Here is a 19,564-nt window from a genome sequence, read left to right as displayed (position 1 = left end):
TGTATATGTTTGCAATGTTTTTGACGGTGTGTCTTCACAGATGCTTAAAAAGTCTGAGAGCCATTTATGTAAAATTAAGGCCTTAACTATACTTAAAAATGTCACAAAATGTGATCCTGAAATATCTTGATTGAATCTGCAGTTTTGTCGACACAGTAATCTCACATGTTTCAAGCAACTATTGGCTGCTTGCTCATTTACATCGGGTCTTCACAGCAGGTAGCTCCGCATGTTTGATTCGGCAGATGTTTTATGACAGCTGGCTTTTCTGATGGGATTTACATCGTCTCCTGGGATTGAACTGATTGAACATGGAAATAATAATCAACCCCTTCTTCCAAAAATAGTAGAGAAGCTGTGTGTGTGAAAATAGTGAAAATGGCACTGTCATGCAGCATCATGAACCTTAGCCACATGATCCTTATATCTTGACTTTTCTCGGCTCATTTAAAACATTATCTGAATTAAAATTGGACATTTTTTTTACAGCGTGTTATCTACATTATTAATTCCTTCTATGTGTTCGGTGTTGACATGTAGATGTGGAAAGTCTTTCATTTGCACTGACTCAGCAGTATATCTTTTATTGTAAGCTGAAACATGGTGCTTTTGATTCAGGATAAAAGTATTCTCTCTTCTTATGGCCTATTTTTTCTTCTTTTCTTTTCTTTTCTTTTCTTTTTTTTGTTTCTGGTGAAGTTCCAGTCTGCCGCTGAGCTCTATTTATAGAGCTTGCGTTTCTCTCAAGCTGTCAAGTACCTCTGTGTACATGTGTAAATATGTAGTGTGTCCATGCGTGTGTTTTTGGAGCCTTTACATCATCCTGCCACACGTCCCCTTGAGTCATCAGAACCCTTAAATTGCAATGTCAGAGCTCCAGATGGATTTAACTGGCTGGATTATAGTCATCAATATGTAGCATGTAGAGGCAGCAAATGGAGATGAAAAATGTCAACAAATGACATCAGTGTAACGGTTCCAGTCTCCTCAAGCACAATTTTGTCTTTTTTTTCTGCCTTTGCCTAAATAATTGAAAATAAAAGCTCCTTAAATGGATGATTCATGTTACAGTCTTATATTTTTTTTTACATTTTCTTTCCCTCCACCTCCACCCCGCCTTGTCCCAACAATGTTTTCCGCCATCCTTTTTGAGGCACGTCCTTCCTCACTCTGCTCCTGTTATGTAATCCCTCCTCTCCTCCTAGGACCGCCTGGCTCCGACATGGCTATTTCTCTTGTTGTGACATCAGCATGTGCGTGTGTTCTGTGTGTGTGTGTGAGAGAGAGAGAGAGAGAGAGGGTTTTCAGGCTTGTACGGAAACAAGGTGGCTTTGTGCTATGAAAGAACAGCTGTAAACATTGTAGCTCACATACGTGTCATGATTGTGTTATTTTGGTGCTGCTGTAATTTTATCTTTGAAGGCCAACAATATTGTTCATTAACTTCATTTGGTTTACATATTTTTTTATGCTTTCGTTTCTTTCACTTTTTCTTTTACTGTTAAAACGGTCACACAGGGGGTGTTAAGGTAGAGAACTCAGCTGTAGGCCACCTGCGTTATGGAAGAGTGCAGAAAATTTAATTTGCAGTATAAATAAACAGTTCAGATGATGTTTATATTTGTCACAGCTGTGGGATTCATGAAAGCGAGAGATGATTGTCTGAAATCAGAATCAAAATTAGCTTTGCGAAGAAAGAATTCAGTCATAGTCTTGTTTGAAATAACACTCTTGACAGCAGACACACTACATGAGACATGTCACTTATTTTTCAGGCTGTTCTTTCTTGTAAATAGATGGCTCATTATGTGAGAATATGTATGTCTTCAGAGTGTACTTCTGTATGTCTTTACACTAAGAGAAATAATACATTTATGGGGGCATTTTTTTCAGGTTTTAGGCAAGTATGCAGCCGTTTTAATGATCCAGTCCAGTTGAGATCAAATTGTGCTTTATGTGGAATATGAATTAAAGTGATCATGCATTTAAATAATCATTGATTTCCTGCAGTGTGAAGGTAGCAAAAGATATTTAGATCTGTAAGCAGGGTCTGTCTGTCTTTTATCTAAAGCAGGAGTGGAAAACTCATTTTACATCATGCCCTATTTTTTACTATCTAAAAAAAATGTATTGTAGAATTAGAATTTAGAAATATAATTTAGAATAGATATTCTATTGTTAACAATGACAAAAAAATAGTTTGCTGTTATTCAACTGATTACATTTGCCCACAATTTTGCCCGCGTAAGTGTACAACCCAGGTCTCACTGTGTAGCAAGTAAAATCCAAGTCATTGCACCTTGTTGGGCAGCTGTGGCTAAGGATAGATCCCAGTGTGAGCATACCAACATACAGTGACAGTGCTAACCTGCTGATATTTAGCAGGTGAAATGTTGACATTTTCCTCATCTCATTTAATTATTTTAGCATGTTAAAATGAATAATTAGTACCTAACACAAAGCACAACTGGAACTGAGACGAGAGGTTTGTGATGTCCTCTGAACACAGAATATGCAAAAAGAACTGCAGAGTGGAGCGCACTGTTGTGTTAGAGTGCAGGATGCTATAGAGGCATGGGGAATGTAATTATACTGCAGACAGCTAAATATTTCACCCAGATGGTGCTGTGATTGGGCTATTAGTCACACATAGCTTCAGAGTTTTAACTTTGACACAAATCCTAAGAATGACCCACATGGGGCTAAACTCATTTTCCTGAACGAATCATTTAGTTCTGGCATCCAAAAATATCCAGATTCATAAATTCCCTGACAACACTGTCTATGCTGCTGTCTTTTTTATATAGTCAAATAGTGTAGTGTAGGTAGGTTAGTTGTATAGCACTGCAGTATATAAACTACTTCTTTAAAATAGGACTGTGTCATGAGTGAATGTAGGCAGCAGACACAGAACAACACGTGTCTTTCTAAGTGATGAGGGCTAATATGTAGATTAGCTCATCACGTTTCACTACTTTAAGATTTAGGATTGTTGTGCAAAATGTTTGACTTTTTTGGTTATTTTTTAAGAAACTACTAAACTAATAAATGTCAGAGATCAGTTTCATCACAATTATGGCTGTATAAAAATGGTCTGTATATACAGCATATAATGTACACTGACAATCTCACATTCAGTTTACACTGAAGTCAGGTCAGTGGTCAGTGGCCATTGCTCTTGGCACAGAGGGTTGTTCATTTTAGTTGTATTTTGTATGTAAGCTAAATCTACTGAGCTAAACTAAACTAAGCCTGATCTCTTTATATCAGAGAATATTTTAACATAGATTATGTACATTTTAGAAAATGATACCACGGTGGTGGATCATCCTTTATACTGTCAATATCTTGAACTGTGCCTCCCAAAAGAGATTTCAGAGACCGAAGAAGTCACTTGGATGAGTGACGAAACGTTTCTCTCACTGAAAATCGTACATCTAGATGAACAGAATCAACCTTTTGGGATTTACTTACCTGGATGATTGAGCATACATCAAAACATCTTAAATTGTGGTGGCCCTCTACCTCCCTATATTTGTACTGCTAACTTCATGACCATTAATATGGTAAATCAGAATCAGAATCAGAATACTTTATTGATCCCTGGGGGAAATTATCCCTGGGGGAAAGCCTCACCCAGGCCCAGAGAGCTAGGTTCATGAAAGAGCTTTTGAAAATTTTCTGTGCTGCTTTTGTGGGAGGGTCAAACAGCACTCTCTGATCGTCCCTGCTCAGACATCACAGACATAGAAATAGCTTTTCTAAAGTCTGAGAATGGTTTCCAAATATAAATCCATCGTGTTTTGAAACAATCCATTTGAAGTAATGATTAACTTTTTTTTAAAGTCCACTGAGCATTTTTACAGATATCTCTTATTTAGTGACAGTTATAGACATGAACTGAAAGTTCAGAATTCTAATTCAGAAATAGGAAAATAACAATTGTCCGAATATCACAGCTGGGTAGAAAAGCTGAGTCCATGAGCAAGTTGAGTTTTCATAGTTGGCTCAGACATGTCTGAATAACAGCTGGACACTGCTGTAGAGATTTTTGTAATCAGTAAAGAATAGAAGAAAGAAGTTAGTGAGGTGTTTACACAAACTGCACATGACCGCAGTTCCTGTAGTGGAGGCCAGCGTGTTCTTAGGGACATACTTTTTTGGTTTCTCAGCAAGACCAATGAAAGAACGCTGTATGAAAGACTGCACTGAAGTTTGTAGAAAAGAAGATGGCCTGAATATGATGTAATACTTAAGCTCTTTGTAGCTGTTTCTACACATTAACTCCAGCCCTGAACTTTTCTATGGTTTACCACACAGAGATGTGTGCAAATGTAAATGTCAGCCACATTCAAATTAGACTAAGTTGAAAACTATTCTCTAAAAAAATGGGTTATCTTCTCAAAGTTTTGGCTCACTCAGTATCTGGAAATTTCAAATAGTAATCAGCTACAACTGTCTGTGTTGTTAATTGTTAACAATCCAAACTGGTGAGTCATACAGTTGTTATGATGGAAGGTGTTGATTTTTGACTGCTAGCATATAATCAGCTTTTAGCAATTTCACATTGGCTTTATTATTTTCAGGTCAAGATCCATCAGCGGCTTTGCACTTTAATGTACTATCACATTAGCCTCAGAATCAAGCCTGTTGCCTCTGGTTGATGCCATATGTAGCTCTCAATCACCATTTGGGTTGGCTGCTTGGGCAGTGCATCTCCTGTAGAGAGATGCGATTTAATGGGAGAACATGTACAGCTTATAAAACAAACAGCAATATGAATGTCTCCTAATAACCCCTGTGTGCCTTTATTTACTTTAGATGTTGTGTGATCATATTATAGTCTTTAGATTAGGGAGTGTCAGCTGGCAAGGACATCTGTGTCTTTTGAGAGTTGAAGGGAACTAATGGGTGCTCAACATGAACATTTCATCATTGAAATTAGGGGTGCAACGATACACAAAATTCACGGTTCGGTTCAATACTTTGGTGTCACGGTTCGATATTTTTTTCGATACAAAAATGTTCATGCTTTTTTAATTTGTCATTTATTAAAATTATAAATATATATATTTAACTCAAAAGTACAGTTTTTATATTTAATGTAGCTGAAACAACAAAGCAATAAAAAAAATAAATCTATCTGATCGAGAAATCACTCATCTTTGGAAAAGAGTTTATTACAGAGAAATAGCTCTTTCCAAAATAAAAGCTATACTATACGCTTTTTCTGGGCTATACTCTCAGCAGCATATTAAACATATCAGGTCCCCATAAGGAGAATCATGTGCTAACGGCTGTCTAAATGACTCGGGTAAAGTTTGTAGCATGCGTGCTTGTTGTTTTTGTCTGCTTCCACTTGTCTTCGCACTAGGATGATGTCGGCGTAAATGTGCAGTCATATTCATTTTGTTCCCACTGGTGCTGTCAGTGTTAATCTGAAATGATGTTAACGCCACAACACGGCAAATCTCCGTTAACGAGCTACCGCGAATCTCCCCATGCGTGGGGCTTGACGGCGTCAACACGTTAACAAGCTAACTGCGCTAACGCAGTAGTTCCCACCAATGTAATTGAGCATTGCGTGGCACATCCGACATACTGTTTTACTTTTGTCCATGACGCGCTTACCTTCAGGGTCATACTTCACATGAAGACCAAAATAGTTCCAAACGCCAGATCTGAATGAGGGTGGGAGAGGTTCAATTTGCCATGTTGCAACGAGCTTAGCTTCTGCCTTGCTAGCTTGCACTGCGCTCAGTGGATCTGCGCTTGACAGTGCAGCCTAGGCGAAGTAGTCGAACGCCGATCCACTGAGCTCTCAACACAGACAGCATCGTCAGAAGAAAAGTTGATAAAATAAATTAAAAATTTTGTATTGTTCAATACCATACCGTAGCGTACCGAACCGAAAGCACTGTATCGAACGGTTCAATATCGATACGAGTATCGTTGCACCCCTAATTGAAATGTATTCATCATTTCACCATTTACAAAAATAGCCTCTAATATATTTGTTGTGTATATCAGTAATGATTCTTGTAGCAGTACAAAGTCATTAAGCATTAGAATATTTAGCCAGATGTGTATTGGATATGCTTACTTGGGTTTGTATAGGTGAGATGTTAACAGATGCGAATATCTGGGAATCACCAGATTTAAGCATATAGCAGTGTTGGTGACACAGACATCACTGGGACCCGACTACACTGCCTTTAGTGCAGCCCTCAAACGTATGAATTGTCTTTTCTTTCCCTAGTGAGGAGCTGAAGCTGGCATCCCACAAGTCTCAGCATCCTGATGAGGTATTGACCTTTTTAACTTTCTTATTATGTAAATGCTTTTCCTTTATCCTGTTAGAGATCAGGGTTTTGGCCTAATGAGGTTTTATCTCCTGCTGTGACTAAATTGTTGAAGCTAAGACGGGTTTAGATTCTATTTAAATACTTCTATATTTTGTCTGTGTGTGTGTTTACGCCTCAGCACAACGAGGATCGCAGCAGTCAGCAGCCAGACATGAAGACCAGGTTAGATACTATGAAATATGTGCTTCAAATTTTGAATGTTGATTTTCTGACTTTTTAATATATTTTCCTGTTTAGTTTTTAAACATCGAACATAGAATGTTATAGTGTTTGTCACTGTATCTCTCAGTAATTCCTCTGCTGATGCATCTAAAACTGATGTAACAACCTATAAAAGACTACAGCCAGCATCAATAATGATGTCATATCTTTCATTTTTTAGCAAATAACCATTTAACTCATTTTTAAAAAGTGAAAAATTAGTTGTTTCCCAAAGATGAGAGGCAGCACCAAATTCCTCTATAACATAAATAATCATTAATTGATATGAATATGTATGAAAGTATGACTCATGCAACCCTAGTTTAGTAGAGTTCAAGAATACAATGAACTCAATGTGAAAATGAACACACTTGGTCCCCTTTAACTCTTCAACTATAAACTAGCACAACACAGTAGCTATAACAACAAGCAGCTAAACAAAGATGCACACAAAGCCATCAAAACAACACTAAACAGCTTCTGAAGTCATTATCAGGAATGACCAGAAATAAAACCACAGTAATGTTTTCATTCTATAAGTGCTGGTTGATTATTCCAGTATTGACATTAGGAGATTGATTCCTTTGGAGATTTGGAGGGTAGCTTTAATGTGACGTGGTTCCTCTAATGGGACCCCCTTCTGTACTTACACACATCCCTCTGTTGCCTGCTGGACTGTTTTTTCTTATCAGAGATGAGCCAGTGTTACATCTGTATTGTAGTCCTGGTAACAGAGCTGATGAAGAGCTAAAGTGTGAAACTTGGTGTGAAAGTCTGTAGATAAAAATCTTAATCTCCCTGGTTGTAATTTGCTGGTTTGTTGCTGAAGGTTTAATTAAAGACTGGGAAAAAAGAAGTATATTAAGAGATTGTAACCAAGTAACTTGCTGACTGATTGTTGGCTCCAGCTTCATACTCGGTCAACAGCTATGAGTGCAGGATTGATCTCTGATCATCAGGATATAAGAGGCTGTGTGACCAATGTCATTTTTGCACATCTGGATGTTTTCTTCAGAAAACAACTAACTTTAAGAAGTTTTTATCAGAGTCAACTGGTAATTTTATACTTGCCGTTTTTATGTCCTGTTCACCACTTAAAATTGAGATTATTAGAGATTAGTTTTAAAAAAGTGCTTCAAATAACTCCCCACATAACTGAGAGGAGAGGTTTTAAGATCACTCCTGAGGAGACAGACTTGCATCTAGAAAGACTTGATTGCTATCTATTTGAGAGACTCACTATGAACAAAGTCCTCCTCCAGTCATTATCTTTTATATTAATGTTCTGGTCAAACGACCAGGGGCAGCATAATGCTGGGATCCTTGGCACTGTGCCTCACAGCAAAAATGCCCTGGGTTTGAAATAACCGCCCAGTTTGGCTCTCCAGTGGCGTATGCACGATCTACATGTGACTGCATGGGTTCTTTCCAGGTGCTCAGTACAAAAACATGCACATGAACTTGTCATAAACGGTCCTAGGTGTGAAAGGTTGTCTATGTATCTGCATTAGTCCTGTGAGGAACCTGGTGATCTGTCCAGGGTGTAACATCCCTTTGGTCCCATGAAAACTAGGATAGGCTCCAACCAACCCTGAAGTGGATAAACCGTTAAGAAAATGGAAGGATTGTACAGCATAGAGTATAAAAAATAAATAAATGGACAAAGATATGACTATTACAAAAGCAGAAGAGCAACCTGTGAATCTTTCAGATCATAAGGCATAAGGGCACTATTTGTTTAAATAAAAAAAGAAACTCAACTGAATATCTTTGGATATTAGACAGTCAGGTAAACCAAGCAATATGAATATGTCACTTTGGGATTTAGTTCCAGGCCACGTTGCATTAGTACTGTGTTTTTTCTTGTAGTCTTCCCAGATTTGCTCTTAGTTGGATAACATTTGATTTTTTTTTTAAATGTAATTTTAGTTCCTTCATCTATTCACTGTGACGCTGTTTGGTCTTATTTTAAGCCTTGTCTAAGTCTTGAAACAAAAGAAGCTGTGAATATCACTTCTGTGGCCCTGTGCCAGTCATAAACATAAACACTGTGTTTTTAGTGATCAGGATATTAAAACATCCCACCACTTATGGAAACCAGTGACTTAAGTTCCGAGTGAAAGGCACAGTCTAACATCAAAGACAAATATGTGGTGTAAGATCAGAGTGAGGATCAGAGTGAAGTGAAGTCAAAAAGATGTAAGATGTAAAGATGAACTGTTGGTCTGCAGTTTTGGCTCGAGGGGAATGGCAAGGTTGCATACAATTAGAGCAGAAATAATAGATGTGGTGGGAGAGAGTGTTTTCAAGTAAACATTAAGAGACATGAGAGATGATTCAGTGAAACAAACTGCTCTCCTTCTCTTTGGTTTGTCAAGACTGCTGGAACGGATATGTTGCTGGAGTGTCAGCTGGTTGCCACTATTCTGTTGTAAGTGTTTTTTGGCAATCGGCGATAAAATCTGCTAAAATACAGCTAAGATGGTTATTCAGGTGCTACATTTTTAAGACTCTGAAAGCCCCAGTTTACATGGGAAATATTAAAGTTCATGACAGCACGATTACTGCACTTGTTCGGAGGGGTTGCCAGAAGAAAGCTTCTCTCTATAAAGAGAGCTTTGCAAAGTTGCATATGAACAAACTGCAAAACTTCTGGAACAATGTCCTTTGGACAAATGTGAGCATAGTCAAGCCAAGTCAAGTCATTTTTATCTATATATCACATTTTTCAAACAACAGAAGTTGAACCAGTGCTTTACTGAAACACTTATTCGCCAGGTCTCCAAGTACTAAGTTCTAAAACTGGTAAAAACAATTACAAAACACAGACCTCACATGGCAACATGACAAGGATAATAACTCATTCCCAACAATGGTAAAAAAATGATTCAGGATTCAGAAGACTTTATTTATCCCCAAGGGGCAATTAAGAGACTGACCTTGCTGACCGTACATACAATACACAAACATCACATTGGGGAGACAGGTCAGGCTAGGTAGCTGGCCGGTTAGCCACACGAGCAGCGACCCGGAACCGAACAACAATGGAAAATGCACAACATGAGGAAAGACGAGGAGAAAAAAAGAACTTCCCCCAGACTGAGCTCCAACAGGGAGATCAGTTTGAGAACAGAAAAAAACACCTCAGCACATGAATCATCACATCTCACAACATGGAAGACATAAGCTTTTAAGGCGTATGGAGGGGGGGGTGAGTGTAGGTCTGTGTCGGTGTACATGCGTATATGTGCATCGGTGTGTTTGTGTTCCGTGTTCAACCGAGAGAAAGTGTCCCTTCACCTGGTTAAGCAAAAGTCAACAATCTTCGGTCGACGCGGGTGACCTTGAATGAGGAGGGAGAGAGTTATAACAAACAGTCTTATTATCTAGGGAGAATTGTTATGAGCATCCAGCTGGCGCCAGGGGGGCCACATGAGATGAAGATGGTAGTTGTTTTGGTTAGTGCGAACAAACTGCTTCCAATTTTACAGTTGGTCTAATGTCTGTCACTGGCCACCAGGTCTCTCAATTCCCGTTGTTCTTCTTCAAGATGTTATCCATATTGCGTTTAAAAAAAAAAAAAAAAAACACAGTCTGAGTACTCACAGCCCTGCCCATCGTCTATCATGTCGGCAACCCTTGTGGTATTTTGAACAGCTGTAGCCGCTTCTTATTCTTCGATAAGCCAGGTCCAAGCCAGCTCCAATCAGCTAGAACTCTGTTACCGTAGTTCCAAATTGGTAGATGTCATTCAAAGTCCTCCATCGAGAGTGTTGCCAGACACACGACGCAACCAACCATCGAGTATCCGGCAGCAAACGTCTCTGCAGGACAATCGGGCTCTCCCAAGCCCAGGAGGGTGTCAATTCCGTTAAGGGACCAGTTGATCAAATCCATAATTCTTCTTTATGTTTTTAGAGAACAAGTCTGGGAGACTCTCTTAGGGTTAGAGAATAAGCAAGACTATACGAAAGACATGAGAAGCCAAGCAGGAAAGATAAGGGAGAAGGAGAAAGTGCGACCGCCTCCATCAAGCGACTGAGATGTATCAGTAAAAGCGTGAATATAAAAAAAACATTTATTCCAAATAGTCAAGAACAACATTTAATGGTAGCTCTAAATAATTTTGATTGGACTAGCATACTATCATGTGATGACACTAATAAATATTCTACTATAAAGGGGTCTTGTCACAGTTTCAGAAAGAGAGCCATTTAAAGAAATGAGTTTATTCCTTGCCTTGGATAAATACTGAGTGTAAACAGCTTATGAGAATCAAAGACCAGTTACTTAAAAAATCGTTACAATCTGGATTAAATACCGATCGATTAAATTTTATATCTGCAAGGATTAAAGTCACACAAACTTTGAGAATTGCAAAAGCAAATTTTTTTCATGACTAATTAATAGTGCCAAAGGAAATTGTAAGCTAATTTGGGAAAATATTAACAAACTCCTTGGTAACAGTAAGCATAATGCTGATAAAGACCTTGAACTTAAATTTGCCAATGAACTGGTATCAGAGCCTCTCAGCCTCGCTACTAAATTAAATGATTTTTTCCTTTCCATTACCAAGTACCATTAATGAAATTGCACAGTTGTTTTCTAATTCTTGTGACCTTCAACAAAATATTGGGAATACCGACACCAAAGAAGATGTTTCTTCTCAAGATTCAAAGTTCAATATTCAGAAAATGAAGTAGAAAATATAATCTCTAAATTAAGAAGTTCTAAAGCAAGGGATGAGTTTGGATTTGATACCAGTTTCTTGAAGCATTATAAATCTTGTCTTTTGGTGCCTGTGACCCATCTTATTAATTTATCAATCACACAGGCAGTTGTTCCTCTGAGTTAGAAGGTGGCAAAAGTTACACCAATTTAGAAATCGGGTGATAAATCAGACCGTGCTAATTATCGATCTATTAGCATACTCCCTATCTTTTCAAAGATAGCAGAAAAGTGGGTTGCTAATTCTATCATCGAGCATCTTAATGACTCCAATTAGTTGTGCAACGGATCAAATATCTCACGGTTTGGATCGGATTACAGTTTTAAGTCACGGATCGGATCAATTTTCGGATCAGCAAAAATAGAAAAAAAAGACAAAAATTTGACTCGCCATTTACTTATTTAAGTATTTTTTGCCTATTAAAAAACATTCAACTCAAGACTCATTCCACGCACTTATATAAAAATAAATTAGGATGCAATATGGACATTATGGACAGTGCTGGGTATCCTCTGCATCCTCTGTACACGGCCATAAACAGCCAGAGGAGTCTGTTCAGTGAGAGGTTGCTTCTCCCAAAGTCAAGGACGAGCAGACTTAAAAACTCCTTTGTCCCACACGCCATCAAACTGTTTAACTCCTCGCTGGAGGGGAGAGGGAGGGGAAACGAGGACAAAGGAGGGGGGAACAAGTAAGCTGTAGTGCCTTTTCCCTGTGCAATAGTTTTTGTTAATATCCAACGGTGTAATAGACGCACAATACTTGAAATGTTCCGTTCCCTTGCATTCTTATTCCTATTTATTCTATTTATCCCTTTTGTATTCTCTGTATTTATATATGTGTATATGTGGTACATTTCTGCTCACATTCTCCAACTTCTGTCGGTGCTGTGCTACTGGAAACTGAATTTCCCGGAGGAACCCATGGGATTAATAAAGTTTCATCTAATCTAATCTAATCTATAGGGCAGTACAGGGCTTTGTATCTACCACTCCGCTGTGATATAATGAGCGGTCACCGCCACGTGGCTTTCCGTTGCCCTGGAGGTCCACCCATTTGTAGTTAGGGCAACAGAAGATGCCTGGGATAGTTCAGCCGCAACTGCAGCTAAACACCCCAATAGTTTTTGTAATAGCTGTAGCCCGGTCGGATTGGGCAGCAAAAGCTGCTTAAATCCCGCAAACTCCTCTGCTCCTCCACTTGGACCGCTAGCGGTGGCCATAACTACCGCTTGACAGACTGACCACCACACACATATTTTCTTTTCTTCTTTTTTGAATCTTCGGATCACGTGCGTGCCGAATCGTGGAGTGGGATTGGTTCGGATTACGGATCAACCGTGATCCGTTGCACCACTAACTCCAATCCGGGTTTACACCCTATGCAATTCGGATTTCGCACTCTTCATTCAACTGAAACGGCTGTTTTTGTTGAGAGAGTGAAATCTTACTTAGACAAGAGCAGTTATGTTACAGCTGTTTTTCTTGATTTCAAGCGTGCGTTTGACACTGTGAATCATCTTAAACTCTTGTCTAGACTGTCAACATTTAACATTAGTAATCACACCGTTAAATGGATACAGTCTTATCTATCAGATAGAAAACAATGCGTGCAAATAAAGAATAGCAAGAAACTGGAAATAAAAAATCATCTCACTCTTTACTCCTTGTACACATTTTTCTGCAGAGAAATTGTCTCAAATGTGGAATCAGAGGGGGACACAAACTTCCAGAAATCCACTGGAGCCTTAATCTCAGACAAAGACCGGGAATTAGAAACTCTAAGGAATGAGGTACTCACGCTCAACTTACAGTATCTTGGACACGCTACATTTGTCCTGTGTAATGCCAAATATGTAAGGTATTTGTCTGTCTCTATCGGCAGATTGCGGTGCTGCGAGGAGAAAACGCCATGGCCAAGACCCTGCAGTCGGCCGTGGAAACGCTAGAGAGAGACAAAGCTCAGCTGCAGAGCCGCGTTCACAGTCTAGAGCAAAGGCTTATGGGAGCACAACCCTCGGAGGAAGGAGACAAGGAACTCCCACCCTCTGGTGAGAAAATACCTCAGTCTTGTATCTGACAAGAGATACAAAAACATAGTTTGTTGACTCTTTTTCTTGTCTTTGACATACTTTTGCAGGTGATGCAGCTCTGGAGCAGCTGAGGGAAGAGAAGGAGTTTGCAGAGGGACAGGTAAGACTTGCCGCTAACAGAACTGATCTCATTCTTGGTTTCCAGTTAATGTTTGCACACATGACCCCAGCGTCGTTTAAGAGGAGATATGTGTGATTTTCTCCATCAGATCAACTTCCTGAATAGTGTGATTGTGGACCTGCAGCGGAAGAACGAGGAGCTGAAGATCAAATTGAAGAAGCTTGCTTTGTCTGAGTTCAATGGTAACGACGGGACTGATGGGTAAGAAATATACTGTTAAAAAAATGTAACTAATGAGCACAAACAAATCGTCTAGAATTGATCAGCTAGACTAATTAACTAGTTTTTCAATCAAAAGTGCCAATCAATCTCTCTTGCTTGTGTAGTCAGTTTTCTGCTGTTCTCGCTTATTATAATTGAGCAAAGCTTTTAGTTCAGACAGACAACTGACATTTGAAATGATTCATTAGTGCAGAATAAAAAAGTTAGAATTTGGGCATCTAAGCTCATCACTCCTTGCAGATGTTTTATATAAGAAGACTGGAGAGTGTTTAAAAAAAATCCCCTGGAGATGGGAATTTTTCTTCTTAACTAAACCACTAAATATGAAGGTGTGTTTGGCATAAGAGGTGAGAAGAATGAATGTAGTTTGTGTTGGCTCCCTGAATCAGCTTGCAGGCTTCACTCCATTCATGGCAGACCACAGAGTTAAGTGCACAATCAAATATCTCTGTGTTAGTGTTGTTTCTGCGTCATAACCAGGGGTGCACATAAGTGGTCCGCAGGTGCGCATTCGCTGTCAAAATAAAAGACGCGCACCAGACAAGAAGTTGCAACGCACTTATGTGCACCCCTGATCATAGCAATTAAAACTGCTCCTGGACCACCAGCGCACTTGACTCATCACATTGTCTATCACTTTCAAGGAAAAAGACTAGGAAAACACTAGTGAAGTATACAATGATTGATACAATGATACAACATATTCAGATAAAAACCCATGGCCACAGCTTGTGTGTTTTCACTTTTCTCTGTAACGTAGGTTTGATGAAGGCATATCAAAGCGAGAGAAAAAGGCGACCCCGCGTCTCTTCTGTGACATCTGTGACTGCTTTGACCTCCACGACACAGAGGACTGCCCCACTCAGGCTCAGAGCCCCGACTCTGTACCTCACACCACCTACCATGGTAACCCTGCCGTTGAAAGGCCCTACTGTGATATCTGCGAGGCCTTCGGACATGCCACAGAGACCTGCAATGATGATCAGACCTTCTAGAGGCTCCAGGTGTTTTATTCTCCTTCCCCTTCCTTTTGCTTCCTCCCCATAAAAACTTCAGTTACCACCATTTCCTCTCCTGCTCTTTTTTCCCACAGTCCAACCCAACATGTCTGAATATAGCCGCTGCAAATTTTTCCATAATGTATTTTTATACCGTATTTATGCATATCACAAGTAGCCACTGTCCTGGTCTGAATCCTTTACTCTGCAGCTTCATTCTGTGTCATGAAGAATGCTCGTCCAAATACTGTATGCTGCTTTGGTGCAATATTGATGTTAATAACAAAATGAATCCGTCCTTGTCATTTTTAATGTTTGTTTTGCATTTCAGTTTCTCTAAAATAACTTAGGCTGAATTTGTTGATGGTCAGCAAAGGGAAGCACAGTTGAATGAAGGGAAGATGAAGAACCCCTCCACTCTGTTTCACATAGCTCAGTGTGAAGCTAGAAACCAATCACACTGATGCTGCCATAACTTTTTTTTATATTTTAATGCAATATTTTGTAACGCCCTTTTAATAAAAAAGGGAAAAATATTTTTGGGAAAAAGTAATTATAATAATAAAACTGAAAAAGTTGTAATGTTTTGGTGGACATATAGGTAAAACAAGAAAAAAAAATCCATGCACATCCTCACCACTATATGGGGCAGGTGCTGAAGAAATGCATAAATACAAAAAACGAATTAACAGCTGGCGTACTGCAGAACGCCAGCTTTATTTATTTATTGCATATTAATAGTGTGTAGCATACATGCTCTTCATCACACAGTGAAACAGTTCAGTGCCATCTTAAATCACCTGTGATTATACCGCCATCAGGTTACTTTGCCATCAGCAAGTATAAGCAAACTTTTAACGGGCTCTCTTCATAATTAGATGCAATAAATATAATTAATATTAAATGGCCCAAAGCTCAAAGCACAACAACACATGAATCCTTGAAGAAAACACAGAGATTTCAAAATGATCTAACATGGTAATGCAAGGAATTGTGAAAAATTAAGAATGTCCATTTCTGAAGTGTGTATGAGCTGGATTCATTTTTTTTTTTCAATATTAAGTCTTTGCCGTTAAGTTGCATATCAGTGAAATCCACATTCCTACTTTGACAAGGAAAAGCAGACAAATTTTACTCAACACTTTGTTTCAAGTGCATATATTAAAATAGACATTTGGAATATTATTACTAAATTCTTATAATGGTAATTATCATACTTAGTATTCTAAAAATACTGCATCACTGTAAAAATTTATTTGTTTGCTCTCAGAATATTACAACTTTTTCAATAAATCATTTGATTTTATTATTTAAAATGTTAAACAGACATTTTTAATGAGGAGATTTCTTTTTTCTTAAATAATTTATTTTCATAATATTGCGTGTATTTTCAAAATCTTATGGCACGTTGTTTTCTTAGACTGTTTCATTTACTTTAGCAAATTAATATTATATTATAATAGTAAGATATTTTTTCTTAACTTTTTTCTCATATTCTCACACGACCCCTTATTCTCAAAACATGATCACTTTTATCATAAAATATTATGATAAAAGTGATCATAAAATAATATTATTTCTTGTAATATTTCATATTTTTTCTTAAATTTGTCACAGATTTTCAATTAAAATAGTTCAGTTTAATATTTAAAATAATTTTGACTTCATTTGTTTAAACAAGTTCTAGTAATAACCTAAATGCCGAAAATGTAAATATTTTCTGATATGGATATAGTTCAATCTTGACCTTGGAAATGGTACTTTCCAAAAAATAATAATTTCAGGCCCTTTTTTCAAAGCATGGGTTTACCTTCACACGTACTTTTTTCAGTATGAAGTTTCATTGCTTAACTAAATAACACAAATCTGTCTGTTTAGTAACTGCTGAGCTTTTCATTATAATCTCACATTGTTCTTATTTCTAAGAGATTTTTAAGGACCATTTCCTGAGATGCCTAAAAGTTTACAATTTAAAAGTTGCCTGCAATATTGTGACGAATGGGGAACTTAATCAAAAGCTACTAAACAGATCTCATGGTTAGGTTTCAACAGCTTTTTCCAACATCAGGAATAAACCCATTTTCCTGTTTAGTCTCCCACAGGTTGATATGTTTCAAACGATGCAGTAGAAAGTTACTGAAGGTTAGTAATGAAGTTGCATTTTGTTATTTATTGTATGATCTTTTATTAGCCAGTGACACCCTTAAGGGAAAATAAGCTAGCACTGATTGAAGGTGTATAGTCAGTACTAGGACTACTGTAGTATAGGTGGGCTTTTGAAATGCATCTGCCTAATGTTACAGGAAACTGCCCAAATGAAACTCCAGAAGCCTCTACTAACTTTGACAGCTTTGCACTATCCACTTTAAAGATTCAGTAAATGTACGTCTTCTTCTCAAAGTATTTAAAAGCTATTTTTTCAAGGAGGATGGTGCTGATCATTGAGCACTAACTTTCATGCCGACCTCTTTAAAGGTACTTTTTGCAATCTCCTTCTCTGGCATTTAAGGAAAACTTGGTTAAATGTAGGTTACACTGGGTACCCCTACAAATAACATTTTTAAGCAGAGGACCAGGGGTTTGAGTTTGCTTTCCTGTCTATTCTCTATACTGTACTAATAGGCTGAAAATGCCCAAAATAGAGTTGTACGTTACACTGACTTGCTACACCACCTTGTTGTGGAAGTTGGTATTACACATAGTGTAGTCCAGCCCTGCTTAAACTTTAGTTCTCTCTTTTTCTCTATTTCGTGAAGAATGATTTCAAAAAAGGAATTTGCAACAAGTACCTTTAAAGCAAAAGTTTGACATTTTAGTAATTCTGCTTTTTCGCTTCGAGAGTTTAATGACACTGACTACTAAAGTCTATTCCAGTTGTATTGTGACTGTTAAAAGTCACAATACAACTGGACTTTACTTTGTCAAATGAACATACATCATTATTTAAAGTTACCTTATGAAAGCCACCTTATTATACACTAAAAACATTTACTGTGAACATAGTTACCACAGAGCTTGTGTAACTCCTGTATAACCTGGTTTCTTACAAAATAATGATAGCCTCAAAATACATCATTAAAGCACACGTTGGCACATATATAGAAATTAAAGGTAATCCTAATATCTGGTGGATTTTGTAATTATAAGCACTATAAACAAAGAAACAGCAGTGATATGGTAGGTACTGAATGGATTTCAATGGATTTCTAAAGTGCGGTCAGCTTAAAGCTACACCAGGTTAGCTTAGCACATATTGAAGAAATATTGGGAAGCATTATAAATCATGTGTTGAACATAAAACAAATTGCCTTTTTTTTTTTTTTTTACATTTTTGTACTATTTAAAGCAACATGATCATAACTGTTTGTGAGCTTTAGAGGTGCTACTACAAGAATGCTAGCTGGCAGAAAGCGACTAAGTGAATTACCTAAATTGCCAAACTATTTCTTTAAATTAACCCTGTATAGCAGTTTTTATTTGATATATCTTATACTAAAGCACAATTTTGGATCATATTGAATCTTCCAGTGTAACAGTGTATAATACATGACTAACCACTGACCCTAGTTTTTGTAAATACTAATCAGAAGTTTCCTTCTGCTAAATGTGTACACAGTGCCATGGAACAAAAAGATAGCTTTTATGTGTACATCTTATTTTTTTTGCCCTGTTGACAAGGCTGACATTCTATAAGGTTTTCACTCAAGGGGAAAATTATTTGTATAGACTTTAAAACATTGTTATAAGTGATGAGTCTAATTATTAGTGTAATGTTTTATATGTAACAATTTCAGGCACCATCTATAAATGGTTTCAAACAGTTTTACAGATGTTAATGTGGTGGAAAATGTCACTGTTTTCTATGTGCTGTATACTCCTGAACAGAACAATACAAATGCTAAGAAAAGAAAAGCTGCTCTCTTGTCCTTTTTTTCCTCTTTACCGGTCAGCCACTGCTCGTCCCAGATGCACTTTTTTCACATTTCAATAGTTGTTTGACAAGAAAAATAAGGAAAAGTATATACATAAAAACATCTCTATTGTGAAATTGATATACTTATTTTCCTGTTGTTTTGGTTACTTTAATAGAAATAAAAAATCAACCAGGGCTTCAGTACCTCAGATATTGTGGGAGTGCATGAAAAAAGGAGAAATTTGGAACTTGGCAGTGTAATTCACACATGAAAAAGACGTGGCAATCATGTAAAGTAAAATAGCTGAAACCACTCTAAAACGTGCATGTAACTTTTGGGTAAAAGAAATTCAGGCAGTGCGTACGTGCGTTAAACCTACATTCTATCTGAAGACCACCAGATGGTGGTAGTTGTGGTTGCATAAATGTTTTGCTAACGGCTGAAGTTTGGTTTTTCTCTTTCTTGTTTGATAACCCAGTTTTGCTTTCTTGATTATAGATATGACTCAGTCTTCATTAGCAGTCAACTTAATAAAATTAATTAGCTGTACTGTAATAGTTGAGCACTGTTCTGTAAGAACTGAGTGGACTAAAGCATTTGTCAAAGTGGCATCTAAGCCTCCACTATTTTTTTTTAATTATTCAGGTAATTTAATGATTACATTAAGTAGAAGTAAAAATTGTGAACGGAAAACTGTTAATTTGAGGCTTCCAAGGGCCCCTCCTGGTATTGGGGCCTTGGGCAGTCAGTCCTACTATTAATATTTTCATGTCTTTGTTCCACTGTAACAAAGGTATGAAAAAAAAAGTGTGTCTGAATATGTAGCTCTCACATAGTGGCAAAAATCAGCTAGAAAGCAAGCTGAAACAAGCCACTCAAAAGCAAAAAGCATACTTTGATAAGGCTGCTATTTCAGATTCAT

General features: G+C 37.7%; 1 protein-coding gene across 4 annotated transcripts in view; it reads left to right on the top strand.

Annotated features, from left to right (window-relative positions):
* Positions 1–18,640, top strand: part of clip1b (CAP-GLY domain containing linker protein 1b) — a 45,435-nt gene extending 26,795 nt beyond the window's left edge. For 3 of the 4 annotated variants that reach the window (XM_085167588.1, XM_085167586.1, XM_085167585.1), the window contains 7 exons: positions 6,260–6,305; positions 6,484–6,527; positions 12,982–13,087; positions 13,180–13,345; positions 13,435–13,487; positions 13,597–13,709; positions 14,491–18,640. In XM_085167588.1, the coding sequence (XP_085023714.1) occupies positions 6,260–6,305; positions 6,484–6,527; positions 12,982–13,087; positions 13,180–13,345; positions 13,435–13,487; positions 13,597–13,709; positions 14,491–14,725 (763 nt within the window). In that variant the 3' untranslated portion in view covers positions 14,726–18,640. The remainder of the gene's footprint in view (positions 1–6,259; positions 6,306–6,483; positions 6,528–12,981; positions 13,088–13,179; positions 13,346–13,434; positions 13,488–13,596; positions 13,710–14,490) is intronic. The other variant, XM_085167587.1, reaches the window with a different exon arrangement.
* The last annotated feature ends 924 nt before the right edge of the window (positions 18,641–19,564 follow it).

This window comes from Neolamprologus multifasciatus, chromosome 7 (genome assembly GCF_963576455.1).
Source record: "Neolamprologus multifasciatus chromosome 7, fNeoMul1.2, whole genome shotgun sequence".
In the NCBI taxonomy this organism is placed as follows: Eukaryota; Metazoa; Chordata; class Actinopteri; order Cichliformes; family Cichlidae; genus Neolamprologus; species Neolamprologus multifasciatus.
Note: the sequence above shows the minus strand (reverse complement) of the source record. Positions and strands in the feature narration are given on the sequence as shown.